The sequence below is a fragment of the Cornus florida genome, unplaced genomic scaffold (genome assembly GCF_030987335.1).
Source record: "Cornus florida cultivar Cherokee Brave unplaced genomic scaffold, ASM3098733v1 CherokeeBrave_3.0.0_Hap2_Chr02, whole genome shotgun sequence".
Classification (NCBI taxonomy): domain Eukaryota; kingdom Viridiplantae; phylum Streptophyta; class Magnoliopsida; order Cornales; family Cornaceae; genus Cornus; species Cornus florida.
The window spans coordinates 71,331,631-71,354,871 of NW_026775572.1; the positions used below are offsets into that span (position 1 = coordinate 71,331,631).

The following is a 23,241-nucleotide window of genomic DNA, read 5'->3' on the forward strand; positions in this document are numbered from 1 at the left end:
ACAAGCGCGCGCGCGCGCACACAGGGAGAGAGAGAGAGATTGTTATTAGCACTATGAAATGTTCTCCTAAAGAATGATGTACCAGTTTAAAACTCAAATTCTATTCAATTCATTATCACAAGGAAAACAATTTAGATGCAACATCACTACCTCCAAGGGATAAAATCTGGTTTTATTGATTGAAGATATTGAAAAGAAAAATGGCTAAATAGCGTACATCATTACAGAATACAGGATTATGAGGAGGAGAAAAAAACAAACAGTAGCCGGTGATCAGCTACAGATATAAATTGAAGGTTATCAGTAAATAAACTTTGTATACGGGAACTCACCAATGGCCGTTGAGGTATTGTCTTGGGCTGCCCATGTTGGATCTAACAATGCATAGCCAACAGCAGAGTCCAGTTCTCCCAATGACCTTTTCCCATCCGTAAGCCACCAACTCTCTTTTATTACTCGGGATGCCTCTATGTAGAGTTGTACGTGAAAATCTGGAGGGAGCTGAGCCAATAGGAGACCACATGCTTGGATCAGCAAACAAGACAACTGCTGGCATGTATAACCACTTCTGGAAACAAAGTTTGATGCGTTGATTCCAGAAACTGAAGGAGTTGATCTGCCCGCACTCAAGGAATCAGTGCTTCCCCCTGAAGGGGAAGTTGGCAAAACAGAACCTTGCCCAACACCATTAGGAGCACCATGAAGACCGTTGCTGGATTGAATAAGTGTTGGTTGTATGTGAACAATAATTTGAATTAGTGATGATACAATTTGAGATGCAGAGACAGGGAGAGAGAGAATTTCTATGACTGCTGTTTCAAGAATCAGCTGAGTATAAGTGCCAGGATCTTGGATTTGATAGAATGCTTTCTGGCTTTCAGAAGAATTTGTAGGCCCCGACTGAGATATTGGTTGATTCTTGTTATGCGGAGCACGCAATGGATTATTTGAAGTATCTCCCATTGATCCAGATTTTGAGTTATTATTTAGAGGAGGGATAACATTATTCACAAGTCCCAGTAAGAGAGTTGCAAAATAGTCCAATGGCGGGCACATTGCAGCATTTGATGAATTAATATGTTGAGGGAATGATTCAGAAAATGGGACCTGAAACAAAACACAAATCAATATATGAGATTGCAGGAAGGGAAGGGAAAGGGGAGGTGAGAAGAAGCATCATTACCTTTTTAATATCTAGTACATTCAGTATTCGGAGAATGAGTTTTCCTGGAAGTTGACCATAAAAATATGCAAGTGTATCACGGACAAATGTAAAATTGAAAGGGTAGTAATGAAGAAAGGTAGAATACAATTGTAGAACTCTGTCAGCTGCATCTGTGGCATCATTTTCAATAAGTCTGTAGATGATTAAGGGGATGACTGGAAGCAACCGTGCTGCAAAATCATCAAAAAATGGGGGATACCTGCAAAGTGCCAAATGAGGAGATGAGAGAATTCATTATGCCTATCACAATAAATGTGACATACCATAAAGTTCAAATCGTATACTGGAAAATGCATTAAATAACACACCAGGAGAATATGAAGATAAAAAGGTAAGTGATATTCTTGATATGTATATGAAATAAATGGGAGCTCCAATTTACATGAACCACTCCGTGCATGTCAAAAAAATAGTTGTAATAAAGACAATAAAACTGTCCCCTCAAAGACGAGGTCTCCTTCACATTTTGTACCCAAAATATGGTGGTCCAATTTGCCTTCATAAGTGCATGCTGACAATGCATAAAGTTTCTTGAAATTGTGGTCACTAATCTCCTAAAATGCCTCAATAACCAAGAATGTGCATTGGCAGCCGAAGGTAACTTTTCACTAGCAAGAATCTGATGTTTAAAGCCGCGAAGACCCAGAGTCTAAACCGGATAGCAATGAAGCAATCATAGACTCCTCCCAGTGACGCTTCTGTTGCTCTTAAGTCAATTGTAAAAGGTCGATGTTGCAATTACTGATCCCACAAATTTTTAAGGGTGCCGTAGTACTCAGATAATGATGGGTAGTCTAGACTGCTTAGTAATAAAAATCTGCTCATACAAGTCATAAACTCGAGAAACATTGCTCTGTTGAGAGAACAACTCAGCAAGAGATTCACAGATCTTAGAGGACTCGCAAAATGCAACTATAGTAGCAATACGAGGTTCTATACTATGCCATAACAATCCCACAACAATAGAATCCTCATATTGCTTAGACTTCGTGTCAATGTTTTTTTTTTTTTTTTTTAGGGGGCGGGGGATCATAAGTCAAGTATTTCAATTTTCTTCACCCTCGCAAAAACAAATCTGTATGGCATGGGCCAAGCAAGATAATTAACATCATTCAATTTTGTCGAAGTAATCACCTTAGGCATATTATCATCCTTGAGTGGTGGTTGTGGTTTATTCTCAGCCATGGAAAAGTTTGGATCAAAATAAAATAAAGAGCAGATTCAAAAGGAAATTTCAGACCAGAAAATAAGAACTAGGAGGCAAAATAACAGAAGCGGTAGATGATATAAGTGCTGGAACGGATTCAAAAATGGATCAGAAACTCCAAACAGAGTGCAAAACCTGGCTGGCAATGTTACGATGCATCTCGAGGCAAATTTAAGTACAAATTCTAGCAGCCCAAGCATTGAAAAAGCATTTAGAAGGCAGAGAGTTCCAAAAACAGTCCCAGATTATAGAAAGCAGGTCAGCCAAACCCCTTAGATCCAAAAATTAGGCGATCCAAGCTGTACAAATTTCAACCCAAAAAAATTCTGACATCAGCATGCGTTAGATGACATCAGCGTGTGCTGCTGATGTCAACCCCTTCCGATGTTCTGCAACTTGACAAAGATGAGTTCTTGGCTTTGATACGCTGCTCTGATAACAAGTTAGAGCTTGTGAGGGTAATTTGTTTCTAGGGTTAGAGAGGAGAAGTGGAAGCATGGACTCGCGGGGGCGGGGCGCGCCCCCGGGGGGGGGGATGCAATTTTCATTGAAGAGAATTAAAAAAAAAAAAAGAAGAAGAAAAAGACTAAGGGAAAGAAAGAAGGATTTTTTTGAAAAAAATATATAATTTAGGGGGTCAGTTTGTATAATTAATAAATTATATGCATAAAATGTAAAAGAATTTAATAGGCTAGCATGGCACAGGGGGCAGGTTTGAAAAAGAAAAATTCAGGGGGGGCATTTTGTATAAATTAATGAACTAGAGGTATAAAAAGCAAAAAAATAGTAATGGGCCAGCATGGGCAGGGGGGGCATGTGCCCCACTAGGCCCATGCTGGCTCCGTTCCTGAAGGAGGAGGAGAAAGGCCAAAAAGCCACTAAACTCTCAAAGAGTCCAAAAAATCAACCATCTCCCCCATGGATTTACAATTTCTCCCCAAAACCCAACAAAAAAAGAAATAATAGAGAACGTAAGCATTCCAATAGGAGTCGCCTTGCCATCGAAGGATCTCCTAATCCTTTCTGTCCATAAACACCACCAAACACATAGAGGCGTTACCCTCCAAAAGTCGCGGGCTTGGGTATTATCTTGGGCCACAGGATAGTGCGACAAAAGATGATCAACCATCTCCTCATTTCTCTTGCAAATGCAAAACCAATTAAACACAATTTGTTTCCTCCTCCTCAGGTAGTCCAAAGTAAGAATCTTCCTTAGAAAAATTGTCCAGGCAAAAAAAGCCACCTTGAGGGGGGCCTTGGACTGCCATACAGCCTTCCACAGAAAAGGAGGCCCTGGATCATCCATGAGGCATCTATAAAGCAACCGCGCAACAAATGCAGCAATCACAACCCTCTCCCACAAACGGCAAAGCAATTCCAAGAACCCAAAAACATCCTCCAACTTTCATGGAATTTCAGATATGTTTTTATAGAGTGGATATATTGTTACATTTTAATTCATTTATATTTTATTTTTTAGTCATTTGTCAGTATTAGTGGAAACTGGGAGTTTGACTATATTTTAAATGTATTCTCAAGACAAATGTTACATTTATCTCTCTTTTTACAACTTCAGTTAATGTGCGTAGGGGTTTTAAAATTCAATCAATAATTATTACTGTGAACAAAATAGGTGTTGGAAATTCACTTAGGGGCTCATACTGAGCCAACTCCACCCATCTGGACTATAAATACCCAAAGTAATATGTCACAAACAATCCCAAAGTTTCTTGGGATGCATGAGACATATCCTGATACAACTCAAAGATTCGGCCATCATTGCGCGCATGCGCAAACATCTTAGCAACACAGTCCAAAGGTCATATGTTGTATCATAAAACATGAACATATTATAAATTCACTCTTCCATGGAATTGAATAACCACCCCAGAACAGTACAATTATCCATATCCCACTGAGCATATTTAGTGTCCTCGATATCAGGTTTTTTTGGGTTCCCAAAAGCCAACCTGTTTTTCCTTTACCCCCAATATAGAGACGAAATGATTAGAACGAGGCAAAGTTTCTCCCATTCAACAACACACTAGTGACATGTTGAGCAAGTGTGTTGAGGAAAGCCAAGTGAGTACGTGAAACACCCATATCCTTTCCACTAGTCACCCATGTCATCAAATAATTCCAAAAAAGATCACAGACGCAAATAGGGCTGTAAACGAGCTGAGCCGACTAGAGACGAGTAATGGTGTGCTCGAGCTAGGCTCGGTCAGGTAATAGACTGCTAAAGCTCGGCTCGAGCTCGAGTCGAGCCTAGAAAATTTAGTTCGAGCTCGGCTCGGCTATGTTTGACGAGCTTCGAGCCAAGAGCTCGATAGCTCGTTTAATTTTTTATATTTTTTTTGTTGGTGGTACTTCGCATCTAAGTTCTAACAGATCTGGAACAAAAAATAAAATAAAAAAAGTTTTAGAGAGAAATAGATTTGCAGCAATAAAAAGAGAGAAGTTTGAGAGAAAAAGAGAAAGAAAGTGATAAATTTGGTCAAAAATTAAACTTACCAGAGTTGATTTTGATGGAAGAAGTTGAGAGATGCACAGATCAATAGTAAACCCCAAAATTTATACTAAAAGTCAGTTTGGATGAAAGACGATTAATTGAAGAAAACAAAGAGTTTTTGGGAGAGAGAGAAATGTGATCGGAAAAATGGTCCATTGGTGGCCATGGAAGTAGGTGAGGAGTGCTGCTGTGTACAAACAGGCAAGAATGAAAGAGAAAAGATAGAAAAGTGAGAAGATACTTTTGTATATATATATATATATATATATACATACATGTACAAGTTTACATGTGAGAGAGAGAGAACAGATGGAGGCGCAATACTCTTTATTATTCCATCAACCCTAAACATAGAAGGGTTTATATACAAAGACAAGATAGGCCTATTTGCATAATAACCACAAACTCTATATACAATTAAAATCTGACCCCAACATAAATATATATCTACATATAGTTACAATCTTACAACCTGACCCCAACTTTGTATATATTATAATTGGGTATGTGTGTGTGTGTGTGTGTGTGTGTGTGTATTATAATCGAGTATGTTCGTGAACGCATTATCGAGCCCAGTTCATGAACGTTTCATGAACAAACGAGTCGAGTATACTGATGTTCAGACTCAACTCATTTATAAATCGAGCCTCATGATTTGGCTCGAGCTTGGTTCACTTATTTAATAAACGAGCTTGAGCCGAGTAATTAACGAGCTGAGCCCAATCCGTTTGCGAACGGCTCGGCTCATTTGAAGCCCTAGACGCAAACCAAGAACAAGACTGACAAAACAGTCCAATAATTCCCAATATCCACCAATAGGAAATATGACAAATTGCAGAAACAATACCCGTATCTATAACAAAAGATATCTGGAATGATTCAATAAGTAGCAAAAACTAGTCCAATACATACCAATAAAACTTCTGGAGACACAACAAACATGAAGAACACTGCTCCCGAACACACCGGCAGCCTAAACAAGTCACAGACTCACAAATATGACCGAGAGACCCTTAGGACATTTTAGATGCTAAAGGAATACCCCAAAATAGGCCGAACCTGAGAAGAGATCTTCCCTACATTGTTGAGGGACCCTTAGCACATTTCAGATGCCAAGAGAAGACCCCAAAATAGGGGTCCAAACCTGGGAAGAGATCTTCCCTACACTGTCACAACTACCATAAGTTTTTCTGTACCAAGGAAGTCACAACAAAAGAAAAAAGAGAAGGGGAGAGAGGTTTATGATCTAGGGTTGGTTGCAACTTAGAGGGAGGAGAGAAAAAAAATTGATGCAAAGAGAAAGATGAGAGAAGAAAGAAATTAGGCTCTGATACCAAAAAGTAAAATGTGTGTAAATTGGCTTGACAAGTAATGAGACCATCCACTCTTTATATACAAAAGAGTACTTCAAGCCTTGCATCAAACCTTAACATATGGAGTACATCAAGCCTTAACATAAGGAAAGAAAATAAGGAAACATCAAGCCTTAAAATAAGTAAAGAAAATAAAAAGTCAAATTTCCAACAAGAGGAAATGCCCATTAAGCTATTACAGATGAATAGATGTAATAAGACAAACCAATATAATTGCTAGTCTAAATCTAAATCATATTTCTATAAAAATTCTTGATAAATTTCTTTATACGTAATAAATTGCACTTCTAATTTTAACAGTTAATGGCATGTGGCCTAGTGGTATGTACTCTTTTTTTTTCCTTACAAAAAAAGAAAGAAAAAAAAAAAAAAAAAGAATCATGTAGAAGAGGATGCACTTATGGATATGCTATGTTATACCAACTTGGGAGACTTGAAAAAATGTATATGCTATGGATAGGCCACCGACATGCTGTAGACTTGCATTTCATAGTAGAAGCCTAGAAGGGTTATTTTTTAAAAAAGGTTTTAAAAGGAATGGATTAAATACATAAATGCATAGAAGTTACCAAAAGAGAAACTATTTAATTGGCTTCACATAGGAATGTTATGCAATTGGGATGACCAAGGAATTATCTATAACCTCAAGATGGCACCTTCTCCTCAAGGTACTGGCATATCATATAGAAGAGGATGCATTTAGTTTTGTATAAAGTTTATAACATTGAACTGAGCATACAAATCGCGTTCCATAGATTCTGGTAAGGAATATTACAGTTTATAAGACGTCACCTTTCCTTCCAGGAGAGATGATTACCAAGAGCCTTTTGCAACTCAACTCGCTTAAACATTCCGTTGGAAAGCCAATGCTCTGGCAGGCCACGATTCATAAGGTAAAATTTTATTCTCTGCTGAAGCTCTTGCCTCTCAAGAAGACTCAACTGCAAAATAGATTACCACATAAATAATAGCTTTAAGTTTCCTGAAATATGACATTAGTCTACAAGGATACCACTTACCAGCGATTTACAGTATCTATAATTGTTAGCATATATGATACCACGATTTATGGTATGACTTACCATAATAGCAGAGATTTGACTATGCTATAGAATATGCCATAGAATGTGCTTTAGAATAAGTTGTGATTTGATTTTGAATTGATTTAGTTTCCTTTCTTGTAATATGAGCATGTGCTCATTTTATTTATAAATACTAGAGCTGTGAATGAGTAATTAATATCATTCAAGCCTTTACGCAATTCTCTCCTTTCTCTTCTTTTTATATATTTCTACTTAGTATCAGAGCCAACACCTTTCCACACTTTTCAGCAGTCTTGCTACTTGTGCGACAGCTACCTTAGGCTGTTTGTGACATCGTGTGACGTTGCCTACACGTTTTTCTGTGTTGCTGTTTTGTGATCAAAAACAAGTATTTTTAAGTTTTACAATTTCTTTTTCACTCTTCTAGGGTTGGGTAAATTGGGATAGTTGGTTTCCAACACCTAGAAGGGCTTGGGTAAAAAAAAAAAATTAGTCTACAAAGAGGTTCCGGATATTAAGGAGGAGGTTGTTTGGCCAGATGTAAGCGGACAGCGCTCCTTAAAAAAGGTATGTATTTGAATTTTTCAGGAATGGTTTGAAGAGACATTGTTATTGTTTATGGTCTGAGGAGACTCATTGATTTATTAACAGAATTTGTGATGTTTTTGGAGTTTTTTATTGTCGTGTGACAGATTATGGCATATTCAGGGTCCTCGACTGTTAATTCTCTTGGCTCACGTTCTGTGGGTGGTGGTGCCATTTTTCCTACCAACTCATCAGAAAATCCAGGACTTCAAATCACTACAGCAAAGTCGGATGGTTCCAACTATTTGATTTGGGCATAATCTGCGAAGATGTTCATTAGTGGCAAAGGCAAGATTGGCTATATTACTGGTTCTGAGAAAGAGCCAGCTGAGTCAGAGAAGGCATATCCACAGTGGTTTGCAGATAACGTTATAGTTATGTCTTGGCTAGTCAATTAGATGTAACCAAACATAGCTGTTGGCTATATGTTTATGAAGACTGCTAAGCAGATTTGGGATTTAGCTCAACGCACTTATTCTCAGAGGCAGAATAAGGCACGAATTTTCCAGTTAGGGCGAGATATCACCAGGATTTCTCAGGGTGACTTGACAGTTTCAGGTTACATCGCCAAACTTCGTGCTATTAGGGAGGAGATGTCATATTATGATTCCTTCCACTCTTGGAAGGATCCAAATGATGCAGTTTTATATGCAGGAATTGTGGAGAAGAATCAAGTGTTTTAGTTTCTTGCCGGGTTGAACGACGAGTTTGAGTATGCTCGTGTTCATTTATTGGGCTTATCTTCATTCCCTACTCTTGAGGATGCATACTCCTATGTGTTGTCAGATGAGAGCCGCCGGACTCATCCATTAGGTGTTGCTTCTGTTGATCGTTCTACTATGGCAGTTCGGGTTCCTAACCTTTCAGGAACTTCACCACCCTAGTCAGTTCAGAGCACTACCACCGGTCCTCCTCTGGGACGACAACGTGGACGGTGTGACCATTGCGGAAAAATTGGTCACATCAAATCTCGTTGTTATGCTCTACATTGACGTCCACCACAACAGAAACAACAGTTTCGATCCTTTGCACATTCTGTTACACAACCAGTCTCGTTGTCAACTCCTGACAACCCCACCTCTACATCTTCTGCCACAGTTACCTTGACTCAAGCTGATTTGGACAAGTTCAAGCAATTCTTCAACCAAATGGAGGCATCATCTCAACCAACCTCCACTTATGCCCACTCAGGTACTATTGCGTCTGCACATAGCGTATCTACATCTTCAACACCATGGATATTGATTCTGGTGCTTCAGACAATATGATTGGTATGTCCTCACTCTTCCAATCTTATAGTATCTGCTCTAGCCAATGCAAGGTCCGTCTTGCGGATGGCTCTCCATCTTCCATTGTTGGGAAGGGTCACATATCAGTTACTCCTTCATTAACTTTGTCAAATACACTTCACGTTCCAAAGTTGACTACAAATCTTATTTCTGTTTGTGGCGTTACCAAACAATTAAATTGTAATATAACGTTCTTTCCCTCTCATTGTATTTTGCAGGATCTGGTGTCGAAATGGACGATTGGCAGTGGGCGTGAAGTGGACGGTTTATACTTGTTGGATGCTCCTTTGTCACCTTAAGCACATTCAGCTTCATTTTCTAATATTGTTTCATCTAATAAAGCCCAGCTTATGCGTTGGCACATACGTTTAGGACATATTTCTTTTGGTTATTTGAAACATTTATTTCCTTCCTTATTTTGTAACGTGGCAGTGTTAGATTTATCCTGTGAAACATGTCATATGGCGAAACATGTTTGTTCCGATTTTCCTACTAGTAGTAATAAGTCTGCTTTAACACCTTTTGATCTTGTTCATTCAGATGTGTGGGGTCCTTGCCCAGTTACTTCTAGTCTTGAATTTCGATATTTCGTGTTGTTCATTGATGATCATAGTTGTGTTACTTGGGTTTATCTAATGAAAACCAAAAATGAGGTATACACCATTTTTAAAAATTTATGACAATGGTTCAGACTTAATATAGTCGTACCATTAAAAAATTCCGATCTGACTGGGGTACAGAGTACACTTATGGGGAGGTACAACGGTTATGTAAAGAATTTGGGATTGAGCATCAAATGGCTAATGTTAAAACTCCTCAACAGCATGGTTGTTCTGAGAGAAAGAATCGCCACATCCTTGACTTAGCCAGAGCAATCTGCATTGGCATGAATGTTCCCCAGTCATTTTGCGGAGATGCAGTTCTTACCGCTGTTTACATCATTAATAGGACTCCTTTTAGGATTCTTAACTTTGCAGCCCTACTCTCAATCTTACATCCCAATTCATCTCTTTTTCTGATTCCTCCGCGAGTCTTCGGGTGTGTGTGCTTTGTTCAGTAGTTAGGGCAGACTCGTACAAAGCTTGACCCTAAGGCTTTAAAGTGTGTGTTTTTGGGCTATTCTCACTCTCAAAAAGGTTATAGGTGTTACCATCCTCCCAGTCGTCGGCGGTTTATATCCATGGATGTTTCTTTCTTTGAGCATACACCATACTATAGTGGTTCAGTTGGTTCTCAGAGTGAATGGTTCCCATTGAATATAATGGATGATCACCTTCTTCCGTCTTCAACTCCTCTACCATTACCTGTTTCTTCTTCTATGATTCCTCCTCATGATCCCCCTCCAGCAGGGGGAATTGTTCCTTTTTCACAGGTTTATAGTCGGAGACAACAGGTACAAGCTTCTACTCCCACGATCGACTGCCCTGTTCCTTCGGCACCAGCTCTGCCTTCTCAAGCTATTGTTTCGCCTGATGATCGCCCCATTGCTCTTCGAAAGGGTAAACGTTCTTGTACTTACCTTATTTCTAATTTTGTTTCTGATTATGCTCTCTCACCCTCCTATCGGAGTTTTCTTGTTTCTGTTGCCTCGGTTCCTGTTCCTTCTAGTGTTGCAGATGCACTAGCACAACCTCAATGGCTTGATGCTATGACAGAAGAACTACAAGCACTTGAGAAAAATCAGACTTGGGACATGATTCCGCTTCCTATTGGACGAAAGGCTGTGGGTTGTCATTGGGTGTTTACAGTTAAGCATAATCCATATGGGTCAGTTGCTCGTTACAAGGCCCGATTGGTTTCCAAGGGTTATGCTCAAAGTTATGGCATAGATTATCAGGAGACTTTTGCCCCTGTTGCCAAGATGAATACCATCCGTGTATTATTTTCCATTGCTGCAATTCGATTTTGGCCTCTATTTCAGTTAGATGTCAAGAATGCCTTTCTCAATGGTGATTTGCAGGAGGTGGTGTACATGGTTCCTCCTCCGGGCTTTCATTCTCCTGCTCATTCTGGTACAGTATGTCGTCTTCGTCGTTCTCTGTATGGCCTCAAGCAGTCTCCTCGAGCTTGGTCTGATCACTTTGGCACTGCTATGCTCAAGTTTGGTTTCCATCAAAGTGCAACTGATCATACCTTGTTTTTACGTCATTCAGGCGGTAAGACAGTTGCTTTCATTATGTATGTCGATGATATTGTTCTTACCGGCGATGATACTACCGGAATCGATGAGGTTAAGAGCTATCTTGGCCGTCAATTTGAGATTAAGGATCTTGGTCCCCTACGGTACTTCTTGGGCATTGAGGCGGCTCGCTCCAAGACTAACATTTTCATCTCTCAACCCAAGTATGTTCTTGACTTGCTTTCTACTTTTGGTCAGCTTGGCGCTCATCGTGCTGATACTTCGATTGAGTAGAATCATCGGTTGGCTGATTCTGAGGGGGAGTTGTTGTCAGATATTGGTCAGTATCAACGACTTGTGGGGAAGCTCATCTATTTATCCATGACTCGACCTGACATTGCTTATGCCGTGAGTGTCGTGAGTCAATTCATGCACTCTCCTCGTGCCCCTCGCCTTGATGCAGCTATTCGGATCCTTCGCTACTTAAAAGGGTGTCCAGGACGTGGTATTTTGTTTGCCAATCATGGTCACTTACGTGTTGAGGCTTGGACAGATGTTGATTATGCAGGATCAATTTCAGATAGGAGGTCTACTTTAGGTTATTGTACCACTATTGGTGGTAACTTGGTTACTTGGCGCAGTAAGAAGCAGGATATTGTCTCTCGATCTAGTGCAGAGGCAGAGTATAGGGCTATGGCTCTTGGGGTAGGTGAGTTGCTTTGGCTGAAAACCTTGATGACAGACTTTTGCCTTCCAGTGTCGCTTCCATTCTCACTCTACTGTGACAATAAGTCTGCCATTAGCATAGCAGCAAATCCTGTTTAGCATGACAGGACTAAGCATATAGAGGTGGACCGTCACTTCATTCGAGAGAAGATCATCTCTGGTCAAATTTACACTCCATTTGTCACAAGCTCTCAGCAGCTTGCAGACATTCTTACAAAGGACATCAGCAAGATTGTGTTTGAGAATGCATTGTCCAAGTTAGGCGTTTCAGATATCCACGCACCAACTTGAGGGGGAGTGTTAGCATATATGATACCACGATTTATGGTATGACTTACCATAATAGCAGAGATTTGACTATGCTATAGAATATGCCATAGGACATGCTTTAGAATAAGTTGTGATTTGATTTTGATTTGATTAAGTTTCCTTTCTTGTAATATGAGCATGTGCTCATTTATCTATAAATACTAGAGCTGTGAATGAGTAATTAATATCATTCAAGCCTTTATGCAATTCTGTCCTTTCTCTTCTTTTTATATATTTCTACTATAATGGAAGTTCATTTGAGTTGTAATTTAAATTAATCTCAAGGAGGAAAATGACAGATCAAGGATGGCAAAAGCCAAATATTATGGGGCAGGGAAAAAATTAAAGAAACAAATGAGCAAATAAATAGGTTCAGCAAGTGGAGATAGGTTTAGCTAGGTCCTTTCGCAAAATTTCTTAAGACAAATCAAATAGATGAAAGTGCTCTCAAGTGAAGTATGTGTACTCTCAAGTACAATATCACTCTCGGAGTAGATGGCAGTGATGACCGACTGTAAATGACAACCAGCGAGACAAGAAGACAGCAATGACAACACGAGGATGACTACAAAAACTATGATGGATAGTGTGCAGATGTGCAAGATGAAGGTCGCTGGTTGACGGCAAGAAAGAGTCCGGCAACTGAAGACGAACATGAAAAGGAGGCCATGGTGGTACTCCGGCAGTTAGTTATGATGGCGGCTAAGGAGGCTGCTGATGGCACTGTGATGGTGGGCAATGGCTGGATATCCTGGCAGCATGGCTGTTGCTTGTTTCAAATGAATGGGTGAGATGGGTGAAAGGCTGTTGGCTTTGAAGGAGTTCATTACGGATTTCAGCTGTTGAGTCTTGTTCAGTTGTCGATAACAAAGGCGATGGCTAAGGTTTGTTTGGATGGTGATTTGTGACTGTTACAATAGTTGTGTTGTTTTGTATTTTAAAGTTCGGATGGGGTGATGGGTTTTGCAGAAGGATGACACAATTATGTTGTTTGAGTTTAGGTTTGTTTCAGTTTCTGTGCAGTGGGTTTGTTGTAGAGCTTTGAGGTTGGATCGACAGGGTTATGACTTTCTTTTGGCTGTGGTTGCCATCTTGTTTGCAATCAAATCAGCGAATCTAGGTTTTAGGTGGATGACAATAACGGTAGGCTTGACCTTCTGAAAAAAGAAATAACGGTAGGCTTGGAAGGGGTTTGCTTAGATCTTTCTCTCAAGTACCAAAATTAATGCAGAATGATTAGGCGGTGTAAGACAAAAAGTGCCCGGATAATACAATTAGAAAGAAAGCAGAGGATGGAAAGAAAGACGAAGGGGATGAGAAGAAAAATGAAAGTGGTGAGATAAGATAAACTAACTGATTAAGAAGAGCAAGAATAAGGGGGAGAAGAAAGAAATTAGGAGAACTCATAACTCTGAATCCAAAAAATAAGAAAATATGAAAATAACCCTAAAAATTAAATATCTCCAAAAAACTAAAAATAAATCAAATTTGAACCCTAATTTTATCTATCCTTGCCCCTTCTCCAAAAGAGAGGCGAATCACATGTGACCTATGCGCAAGTCATAAAATAATCTCCATCAACATATTATCATGAGTTTCTTACACCATGTTGCATACTTGATAACACTTGAGCCACTTTAGAATCCATAAAAGGCTTAAAGTTGTTCCAAGATGATTCAATCTTCAAACAATTGGAAGGAACATCACTGCTTTTCCCCTTAAAATCCACTGTTTGGGGATGAGTTTTTGTTGGTTTTGTCTTTAACGAATTTTTGCAGAGACCATTTATGTTATCCAAAAAAGAGTTAGACCTAGAAAAACCCTAGTTTGATAAAGATCCATAACTATTTACATCTCCTCCAAATGGCCATTAGTGCTAGTCACTCTTATACGATTCTTTTTGCCTTGCACATCCTCGGAGGACCAATCAATCCTTCTAATTATTTCCCTTTAATGAAATGATAATTCTGCTACCAGAGTAAGAAAAGCAAAAACTCATACATGAGCATATCAAGATTTAAGAAGGACAAAAAAAAAAAAAAGATATGAATAAGCCTGTAGATAAGTTTTAAGATGACCTTTATGGAAAGTTAAAAGCAAGGTATAGTTAAAATACTGTCTGAAATAGTTACACTTTCTCTTGTGGCACCACTATTCTATTTCTTGAAACCTAGATTATTTCCAAGACAAATTTTCACATACGTTTGAATCGAAATGGATCTCTGAAAGAAATTTTGGATCTAAAACTTGTGGTAAAGAGCCATTAACATTCATTCCTCATTCATGCCTCAACAAACAAGAAATAGAATAAAAAGAAACATCTTTGTTAAGGAAAATATCTAGACCAGACTTCTGCAATATATTGCGAGTCGAATCAAAATTAAGGAAAAAAAAAATATTAAGTATATGTGCAAATCATGTGACGGTATACTAATAATTGACAGGCAAAACTCATAGATGAAGATAAGTAAGGTATAAATATTTCATAAACGAACCACAATACGCAAGGCATGAGGGTCATCGTCTCGGTCAGTAAGTGCTAGAAGCAAAATGTCCAAAGGAAGAAGTTCATGGGTCCAAATAAAGAATGCCAGATTTGCGCAAGCCTTCAATATAAGGTCCTGGAAAAGAACAACCAAAAGGGAACATTGAAACAAACATAACAGATTACACAGAGTACTGTATTCAGAATCCTTTCTTTCTGAAAAAGAAAAGAGAGAGAGAATGAAAAAGAAAAGGAACAATGCAGAACCTGCATGGAATGTCCATGTTGTAGCTCCAATTGAATGGTATGAAGAAGGACATCCACCATTGTATATATATTTGCTGTCACTTCTTCTGGGGAAAATTCTCTCAAGACATGCCCCTGTATTGCACAGAGAGAGAGAGAGAGAGAGAGAGAGAGAGTTTCCATAACAATATTAAATTTCGCAAGAGAAGAAAAATAACCGCACAACAGAGAAACTCATAAAACATTTCCATGCCATATGAAGTAAAAAGTTACTGTGTCGTACCAGGTTTGCACCATTAATGCTCTCGGGGCGAGCATTCATCAGTACCCATGCACCAGCACAAAGATATTGACGGTGTTGAGGGAAACTATGACTGATATAAGTCATGACATAATTAGGCTCAGCTGAAGGTGAAAGAAGCTGGGTGCATTGATTAATCACAGTTGTTTCTGCCTGCCCAAAAAAGAAAAAAAGAAGAAAAAAAATGATATTTTGTAACTTAATGAAGTCTAGAAAACAAAAATGGATAAATTCAAAACTACAAGAACATCACATTGATTATCTCCATGGTTCTGATTTTAGCGTTTTAAGATTTTGTTACTAAGATTTCAATCCGGAGACACAAAACTCTCAAAACTTGTTAATCACCTATTCCTTTACTTTCAATTGAAATGAAAGCCAACACTCATTTTTGTCTTGAGGGAATTCATGTTAAAAATTGAAGGAACAGTTTTCTTTACTTATGGGAAGCAGATGCAGTCAATAATGTCTTGAAAAGGGTCCAGTCAAAGTTTATTTAGTAGTAATTATGGTATGGGAATCTGAAGAGGTCATGGGAATAGTAAAACTGTTATTGATGCTTTGTGGGTAGCTGAAAAGTATGCTTAAAAAAGACAAGTGTCATTAACAGTTGTATTATATAAGGGACAGGTCTTAATCAATATAATTTCGAGATATTTTCAGATTATAAACGTCTCTTAACCCTTTTCCCAGATTTCCCTTTAGAAATCTAGGCTCCAATGTTGATTGGAGGAACTCTAGTCTTTCTTACTGCTGTAAGAAGACTTCTGTTCTCTGTATGCTTCACTTGACAAACAATATGCCAAAGCCTAAGCCTCTTCCACCTCTTAAAATAAGCGAAAGAATATTGCAAGTGAGCCCGTTCTCCACCTAACCCCTCTCCTCTCCCCTTCTCTCTTTCAAGAAAGGCAGCAAAAAGTCCAATACAGAAATGCCTAAAAATCTCTTACAGAGAACCAAGTAAAAGCTATCAGGATAGAGATTATCTCTTTCAATATCTGAAACAAAATTCACAATATCCTTTTCCTGCAATGAACAAAATAATGAGGCTACTTCAACCTCCAAAAGAAGAAAGCAAAGTACATTTCTTAATGTTGTCCCTAACTGTCTTGACCTTTTCTCTTTTCCTTCCACCAATTCTCCTAATTAGATGACATGATAAAAAATCCAAAGAACGTCAAATTCCACTAATTTTGTAGATTAAACAAGTGGCAGCAGATAGAACATTTTCAGAAAATGATTATGGTAGTAAAAAGATTTAAGTTTCAATGGAAGAATAAAGAATTCATGCCAATCAAAAAAGAAACAACATGAAATTGGTAGATCTTAAAAAATGCAGAACAGAGTGAGGCTGATCAAAAACCTGCTGCCATGCTTGGATTGTTAAGCCCCTTTTGTCCATGCGTCCAATCAAAGCATCACGAAGAATAGAAGGAAAATAGCGGAGTGTTTTTTCTGACCATGTATGCTGACTGGTCGCCAATATCTGTTCCAACATAGTTTGAAGATAGAGCAGATGCTCAGCCTCAGCAACACCACGTGTCTTAATGATAATGGCAAGAGTAGTTATAGTTATCCGATTCAAGGTTTCTGTGAATTCAGTTGGACCCTGTAGAAGATTAAATGGATTTAAATTTTTTATAATGAAGCAAAAAGTACACTTGAAACTTGAAATTTGAGAGCATATTTCCTACCTTCCCTTCCTTCTTCACAAAAAAGAACTCTCTCAATGACAAAATAAGATTCATGCACAAGTTTTCAGCCAATCTGAATATACGATGGTCACCACGTTTCCCTTTTAGTGTAGATATTATCTTCGTGACATCATACATTAAATTTTTGGCTTTGCCTTGGTACCTACAGTGAAATAAACATATAAAGTTACAAATTAATGTCATAAACATGAAATTGCATATACTTAAAAGATACTTTTTTATTTGTTCTATATGGTTCAATTACTTCAGTAACAGCTGAAACCCAGAGATCCCAAGAGACATAGATTAAAACACAATTTCTACAAATAAAAAGCTTCTGTCTTGTTCTGGTTGGGGTATGCTCAAATGAAAACTAGTTCTTAGCAAAAGAAGAGTGGTTTCACCAGATGAACCAATCACTCACTCACCTGTAGAGTGAAAGCAAGCGGTAGTTCAAAATTTCAAGCACCAAAAGAGACACTCCAGGCTTACTCAAAGTGGCGGGATTCCTCTGTGTCAAATGCTGCAAATGTATTGCAGATTTAAGGCACGTTATCAAATGTAGTAATGAGCAAGACAGTCATATATAGATGAGCAAAACCACAAAAATAAATCTGATCCAGAAGAAAAGATCTTCTTATGAGATATTGCAAAGGGTAATATCAACAAAGAAGCACTAGTTTGGAAAGCCTAAGATAACAAAATGAATTGGCCAACTCTATACAAAATAATAAGAAGAAGAAGAAGAAGAAAAAGAAAAACTAAGAAGAGTGGAGAATGGCAAAACTTTCCCAATGCCAATGCCCCACCAGTTACGGACTCACAATCCCCTAAATACAGATTTCTCATTGTTTATTGTTCTTTGATTTTGCTTGCAGGCCTATGACTATGAATTATTACAGCTGCAGATGGCACAACTGCAAAAAAAAAAAAAAAAAATATAGATGGAGGAGGTGCATAAAGCATTATCCAGATTATGGGCAATGGATGATCCCACAGTAACTTTTATAAATAATGGAACAGAACAGAATCTTCAGCTGCATATCACCCAAAGATTACAGAATCCAAATACAGTTTTGAATCTTTAGAACCACAACCCCAAACAAGAAAGTGCTTGATTACAGCATTAGAAATGATCAAAGGCACTTTAAAGAGCACGGAGTGGTTTTGTCTAAAAGACCTTCAGATTTTCTTACAACAAAACTTTTTACATATTGTTAGGATTTTAATTACCCAGTGTTGGTCCCGCACTTGTAAGGTGTTGGGAGAGGAAGAATAAAAAAAGACCAAACCTTTTGGATAATTTTGTGCAAGGTGGCTGCACTAGGACTCATAATTGTATCCTCACACTAACATATGGTAATGGTTTTTACATTGTGTATCAAATTTTGCATTTTCACATCATGTATGGTGGTATAATGCACCTCAACTCTCAAAATTCTATTGACCAAAAGTAAGTAAAAGATAATAAATTAGTATGAGATGACTTCCATAACAAGAAATGTTCATTTACATGACAAATATCGTGTGAAACACTAAGTACTTCAAATCAAAAAATTAAAACAAGGTCGCATATAAAAACTCAATTTTCAAAATATGAACATCATTCCTTTGCGATGATTACATTAAAGATCTACATGGGGGTGGAGGGGTATCATTGTTATTTCAGCGAAATAGTAAATTAATAAACTCATGGCCAGCATTGCTAAATATGCAATTTGAACTGCATTATATCTCTTCTCATTCTCAGCTTTCACATCTATGTTTCTATTACATGGTAACAGATCAAAACCGATAATTGATTATGCACTTCTTTATTTTCTTTTATTTTTCTTAGTTCTCCTTTTTTCCTTCGACTTTTCTTGAAGTATCCATGAATTAGCAGCAGTACTTCAACAGAAGTTCTTACAGAATTATAACAAAATTTTAATAGCGTTTTTAGAAGGAAGAGACGACAATACTACGTTAGTGAACCATTTGATAAGAGTCATAAACCTGTGAGAGAAATTGACTTTTCAAGGCTCCAGAGAAGGAAATTAACTGGATTCAGAGGTAATCCAATGATGAAGCCGATGCTTGGGAATTATGGAGCTTCATTGATGGCTAGTTAGGGGACATTTAAACCCTCCTTGAGCAGAAATTGGGATGGGATGCCTGTAGGACTCTATTTAATAGGTTGTGTATCCGTTGTTTGGCCTTTCTGATTTACATTCTCATCCAACCCCATTGCACTCTTCTCTTCTACCTTTACTAAAATATAATTTCTTTTCATTAATCAAAAAATGAATAAGCAAATAACTTAAAAACAGTTCCTATTTTTAAATATGAAAAATAGGAATAATGGAGTGCCAGAAACCAAATCAATTTGAAAGCAGGAATGACCTGAAACTACACAGGATGGTTTTCCTTGAACCAAAATTCATTTTTTGAAGAGAGTTAAGCTTGTATTTTAGGCTCTTAAATGGTGTAGATTATAAACAGTTGATGCCAACAGTCCATTCATGATGGTTTTTATGCACATAGTTTGTTTAATCATAAAGCATCCTCATATAAAAGAAAAAAGAAAAAAGGCAAACTTGGAGAAGAACCCATAATAGATCTCATTATTGGGTCAATCCTATTACACTATGAAAACTAGTTAATTAACTGATATAATATACAGTAACTTACAAAACATTTACAGGCCTAAAGAACTACAACCTTTAAATGAGAAAAAGAAATAGGGAGAAAGAAATTACGCTTAAGTGTGATCGAAACAAAGTATGTGGTGCAATGAGGAGCAGTCTAGCATAAGTTTCAACCATCGCAATGTTAGGGACGACCTGCATTTAAATGTTGAATTGGAACATTAAAATAGTTCCAAAATAAATGGACTCACAATAGCACCAATAAAAGAATAAAATAAAATAAAATCCATTCAGCCATTGCAGGAACTCGTCAAGAAGATGTCAATATCTAATCCCTACTCTATACAGAATATGCTTACTACAGACATTGTATGAAAACCATGGAAATTTCATTGAATAAATGAACGTGGTATCTAAACCCCATGCATATAAAATTATAAATTATTTATACTTACAATTCATATTCATCAAAATATTTCCAAACTGGTAATTAGTAATCAAATGCGGGAAAATGGCTTAACAAGATAAAAATGACAAATGTGTGTGTATGTATATATGATGATAAAAGAAGTTGTTTTGGGTTTTAGCCAACTCAAACTGAGAGCCAAGAGCTATATTTATATACAAGAATATGGTACAAAGAAAAACAAGAAATACACCAAAATCTACGTGGTCCCGTGAATATGGGGATCAAATCTACGTGATCCCATGATTATAGGGATCTTACATAAAACACCTAATAAAAAGCTAAAAACATCTAATAAAAAAAATAATAATAATAACAAAGATATTTTAACACTCCCCCTCAAGCTGGAGTGAAGATATCAATCAAACCTAACTTGGTAATTGAGGAATGAAGCAAAGATAGACCAACGGATTTGGTGAACACACCAGCCGACTGATTAGAGGATCGAACAAAGCATGACTTGATAATTCCCAAAAGAACCTTCTCTCTGATAAAATGAATGTCCACCTTTATATGTTTAGTCCTCTCATACAGAACAAAATCTGAAGCAAGTATGATGGCTGACTTATTATCACAAAACAAGTCTGAGGACTATTTTTCACTTAGCCCTAGCTCTTCCAAGAAAGATCGAAGCCAGAGAATCTCACAAGTACCCTAAGCCATGGTACGATACTCAGCCTCTGCTGAAGATCTCGAATCTACAGATTGCTTCTTACTTTTCCAAGATATAAGATGGTCTCCAAATAAAGTATAGAATCCAGGTGTGGAACATCTGTCAATCTTAGACCCAGCATAGTTCAACCTGCCTGTTAGAAGAATAGAATAATCCAAGTCTAGGGCAGGACTTAAGATATTGAAGAATATGATATACCGTATCCATATGAGCTGTACGAAGAACATGCATAAATTGGCTTACAACACTAACTGCAAAAGCCAAATTAGGACAGGTGTTGGCAAGATAAATCAACCTTCCTACCAAGCGCTGATACTGCGAGGGATCAGAAAGGAGATCTCCAGACAGCCGAGATCTTCATATTAGGATACATAAGAGTGGAAGCAGGTTTACATCCAAGCATACACGTGTCTTGAAGAAGATCCTAGACATACTTCCTTTGCGATAAAGAGATACCCTGCTAAGATCTAGCAACCTCAATTCCCAAGAAAAATCTGAGTTGCCCAAGGTCTTTCACATTAAAGGCTTTGGCCTATTGAAGCTTTACTTGAGCAATCCTAGGGATGTCATTGCCAGTAATGATGATATCATCAACATAGACAAAAAGAACGATACATAGACCAGTGGAGAAACGGTGGATAAAACATGTATGGTCAGAATAGCATCTAACAAACTCCATGTATACAATTACATCACTAAAGAACCAAGCTATGGGAGATTATTTTAACCAATACAAAGACTTCCGCAATTGACAGATCTTTCTAGCACACTCCCCCTTAGCCCGAAAACCAGGTGGAGGATCCATGTAAATATTCTCAAGAAGATCACCGTTAAGGAAAGCATTATTCACATCAAGCTAATGAAGAGGCCAATTGTGAGAGGCAGCCAGGGATATAAGCAAACGAATTGAGGTCAATTTAGCCACTGGAACGAAGGTATCATTAAAGTCTTTACCAAGAATCTGAGTAAACCCTTTAGCCACCAAACGGGCCTTATACCGATCAATAGAGCCATCAACCAGATATTTAACACTGAATACCCATTTGCAACAAATAGCCTTTTCACCAGGAGGGAGAGATACAAGCTCCCATATTTCATTATGCTGCAAAGCATCCATTTCTACCTTCATAGCAAACATCCAATTGGGATTTCAAAGAGCCTCAGACACATTTCTGGGAATGCAAATGGAATCAAGTTTGCCTAGAAAAGCTCGGTAAGACCCTGAAAGACCATCATAAGAGATATATTGCGAAAAAGGATGATCAGTACTATAAAGGAATCCAAATCGAGCAAGGGTTTGCGGTCCCGAGGGGGACACCGAGGTTGAGGAACAGGGTTATATAATGTCTCGGATTTTTGTTTTACTTATTTTTTGTACCTCGTTTTGCGTGTCACGCTGTCCCGAGGGCCGTTTAGGTCATTTTCTCTAGCTGGGGGTTTTAGAAATGCATTTTTATTTATTTTGAGCTAATTAGAATTGACGGGATCTTTTTTAGAAGTCGGGACGACTTTCGGGCTCGGGAACTTCTCCCGGTTTTATTATCTTCATTAAGGGGCACTATTGGCATGTCACCCACATATACATATACATATATATATGCATTGAGGAGATATTTTGAGGATATAGATGGTAGTGTAATGAAAGAGTAAGGGCAAAGGAGTAACTTTGTCAAAAGTTAGTAATCACCCAAAGAATGACAAGTGGCATGCTTTGAACCAAGGAACCAAAATGAAGACAGCCATCACCCTCTCTTCCTCCCCATTTTCAGCCATCACCTTCTCTCTCTATCTCCTCTCTTTCTCTCTCTATATCTATCTATACACGTATATACCACAATGTTTAAAGCTTCCATTTGAGGGGTTTAGAGTGGGATCGGTGAGAGGAGCAAGAAGGAGAAGTTGGAGCCCTTGACAAGAGCTTTCATTTTAGACCACCATTGCTAGGGTTTGGAGAATTTCGAAATTGGGGGCTAACTTAAGGGCTTGTTTGGCTAACACACTTGAGGTAGGGGTTTCCTAATGCTCTAAACTTTGTCTTTCACTGAGAAATATTGTTTTGCCCTTCCATTAAATTCAAGTTGAATGCAATATTATGAATTTGTTGCTAGTTGAATGTTAATGTGTTAATGTGTTCCAAGCATGCTTATGTGAAGGAAAGGTGTCATTCGATGTTGAATGTTAAATGCTAACATGATTGAGATGATGTGAATTGTATGATAAGCATACTTTTTTTTTTTGGATAAGTAATTGTATGATAAGCATACTCGTAGTTGGATTATAGAAAATGCCATGTTATGATTATATTACAGAGAATGCCATGTTTATGCCGTTGTTGTTACATGAATAAGATTGAAGTTAAAT

At 38.0% G+C, this 23,241-nt stretch overlaps 1 protein-coding gene across 1 annotated transcript in view; it reads right to left on the reverse strand.

Annotated features, from left to right (window-relative positions):
* Positions 1-23,241, reverse strand: part of LOC132295305 (mediator of RNA polymerase II transcription subunit 23) — a 77,351-nt gene that overhangs the window by 12,503 nt on the left and 41,607 nt on the right. The window contains exons 9-18 of the mRNA XM_059793512.1: positions 19,853-19,936; positions 17,543-17,637; positions 17,115-17,277; positions 16,784-17,029; positions 15,403-15,573; positions 15,141-15,254; positions 14,884-15,009; positions 7,110-7,258; positions 1,184-1,424; positions 333-1,107 (exon numbers count right to left, since the gene is read on the reverse strand). Coding sequence (XP_059649495.1) covers positions 333-1,107; positions 1,184-1,424; positions 7,110-7,258; positions 14,884-15,009; positions 15,141-15,254; positions 15,403-15,573; positions 16,784-17,029; positions 17,115-17,277; positions 17,543-17,637; positions 19,853-19,936 — 2,164 coding nt within the window. The remainder of the gene's footprint in view (positions 1-332; positions 1,108-1,183; positions 1,425-7,109; positions 7,259-14,883; positions 15,010-15,140; positions 15,255-15,402; positions 15,574-16,783; positions 17,030-17,114; positions 17,278-17,542; positions 17,638-19,852; positions 19,937-23,241) is intronic.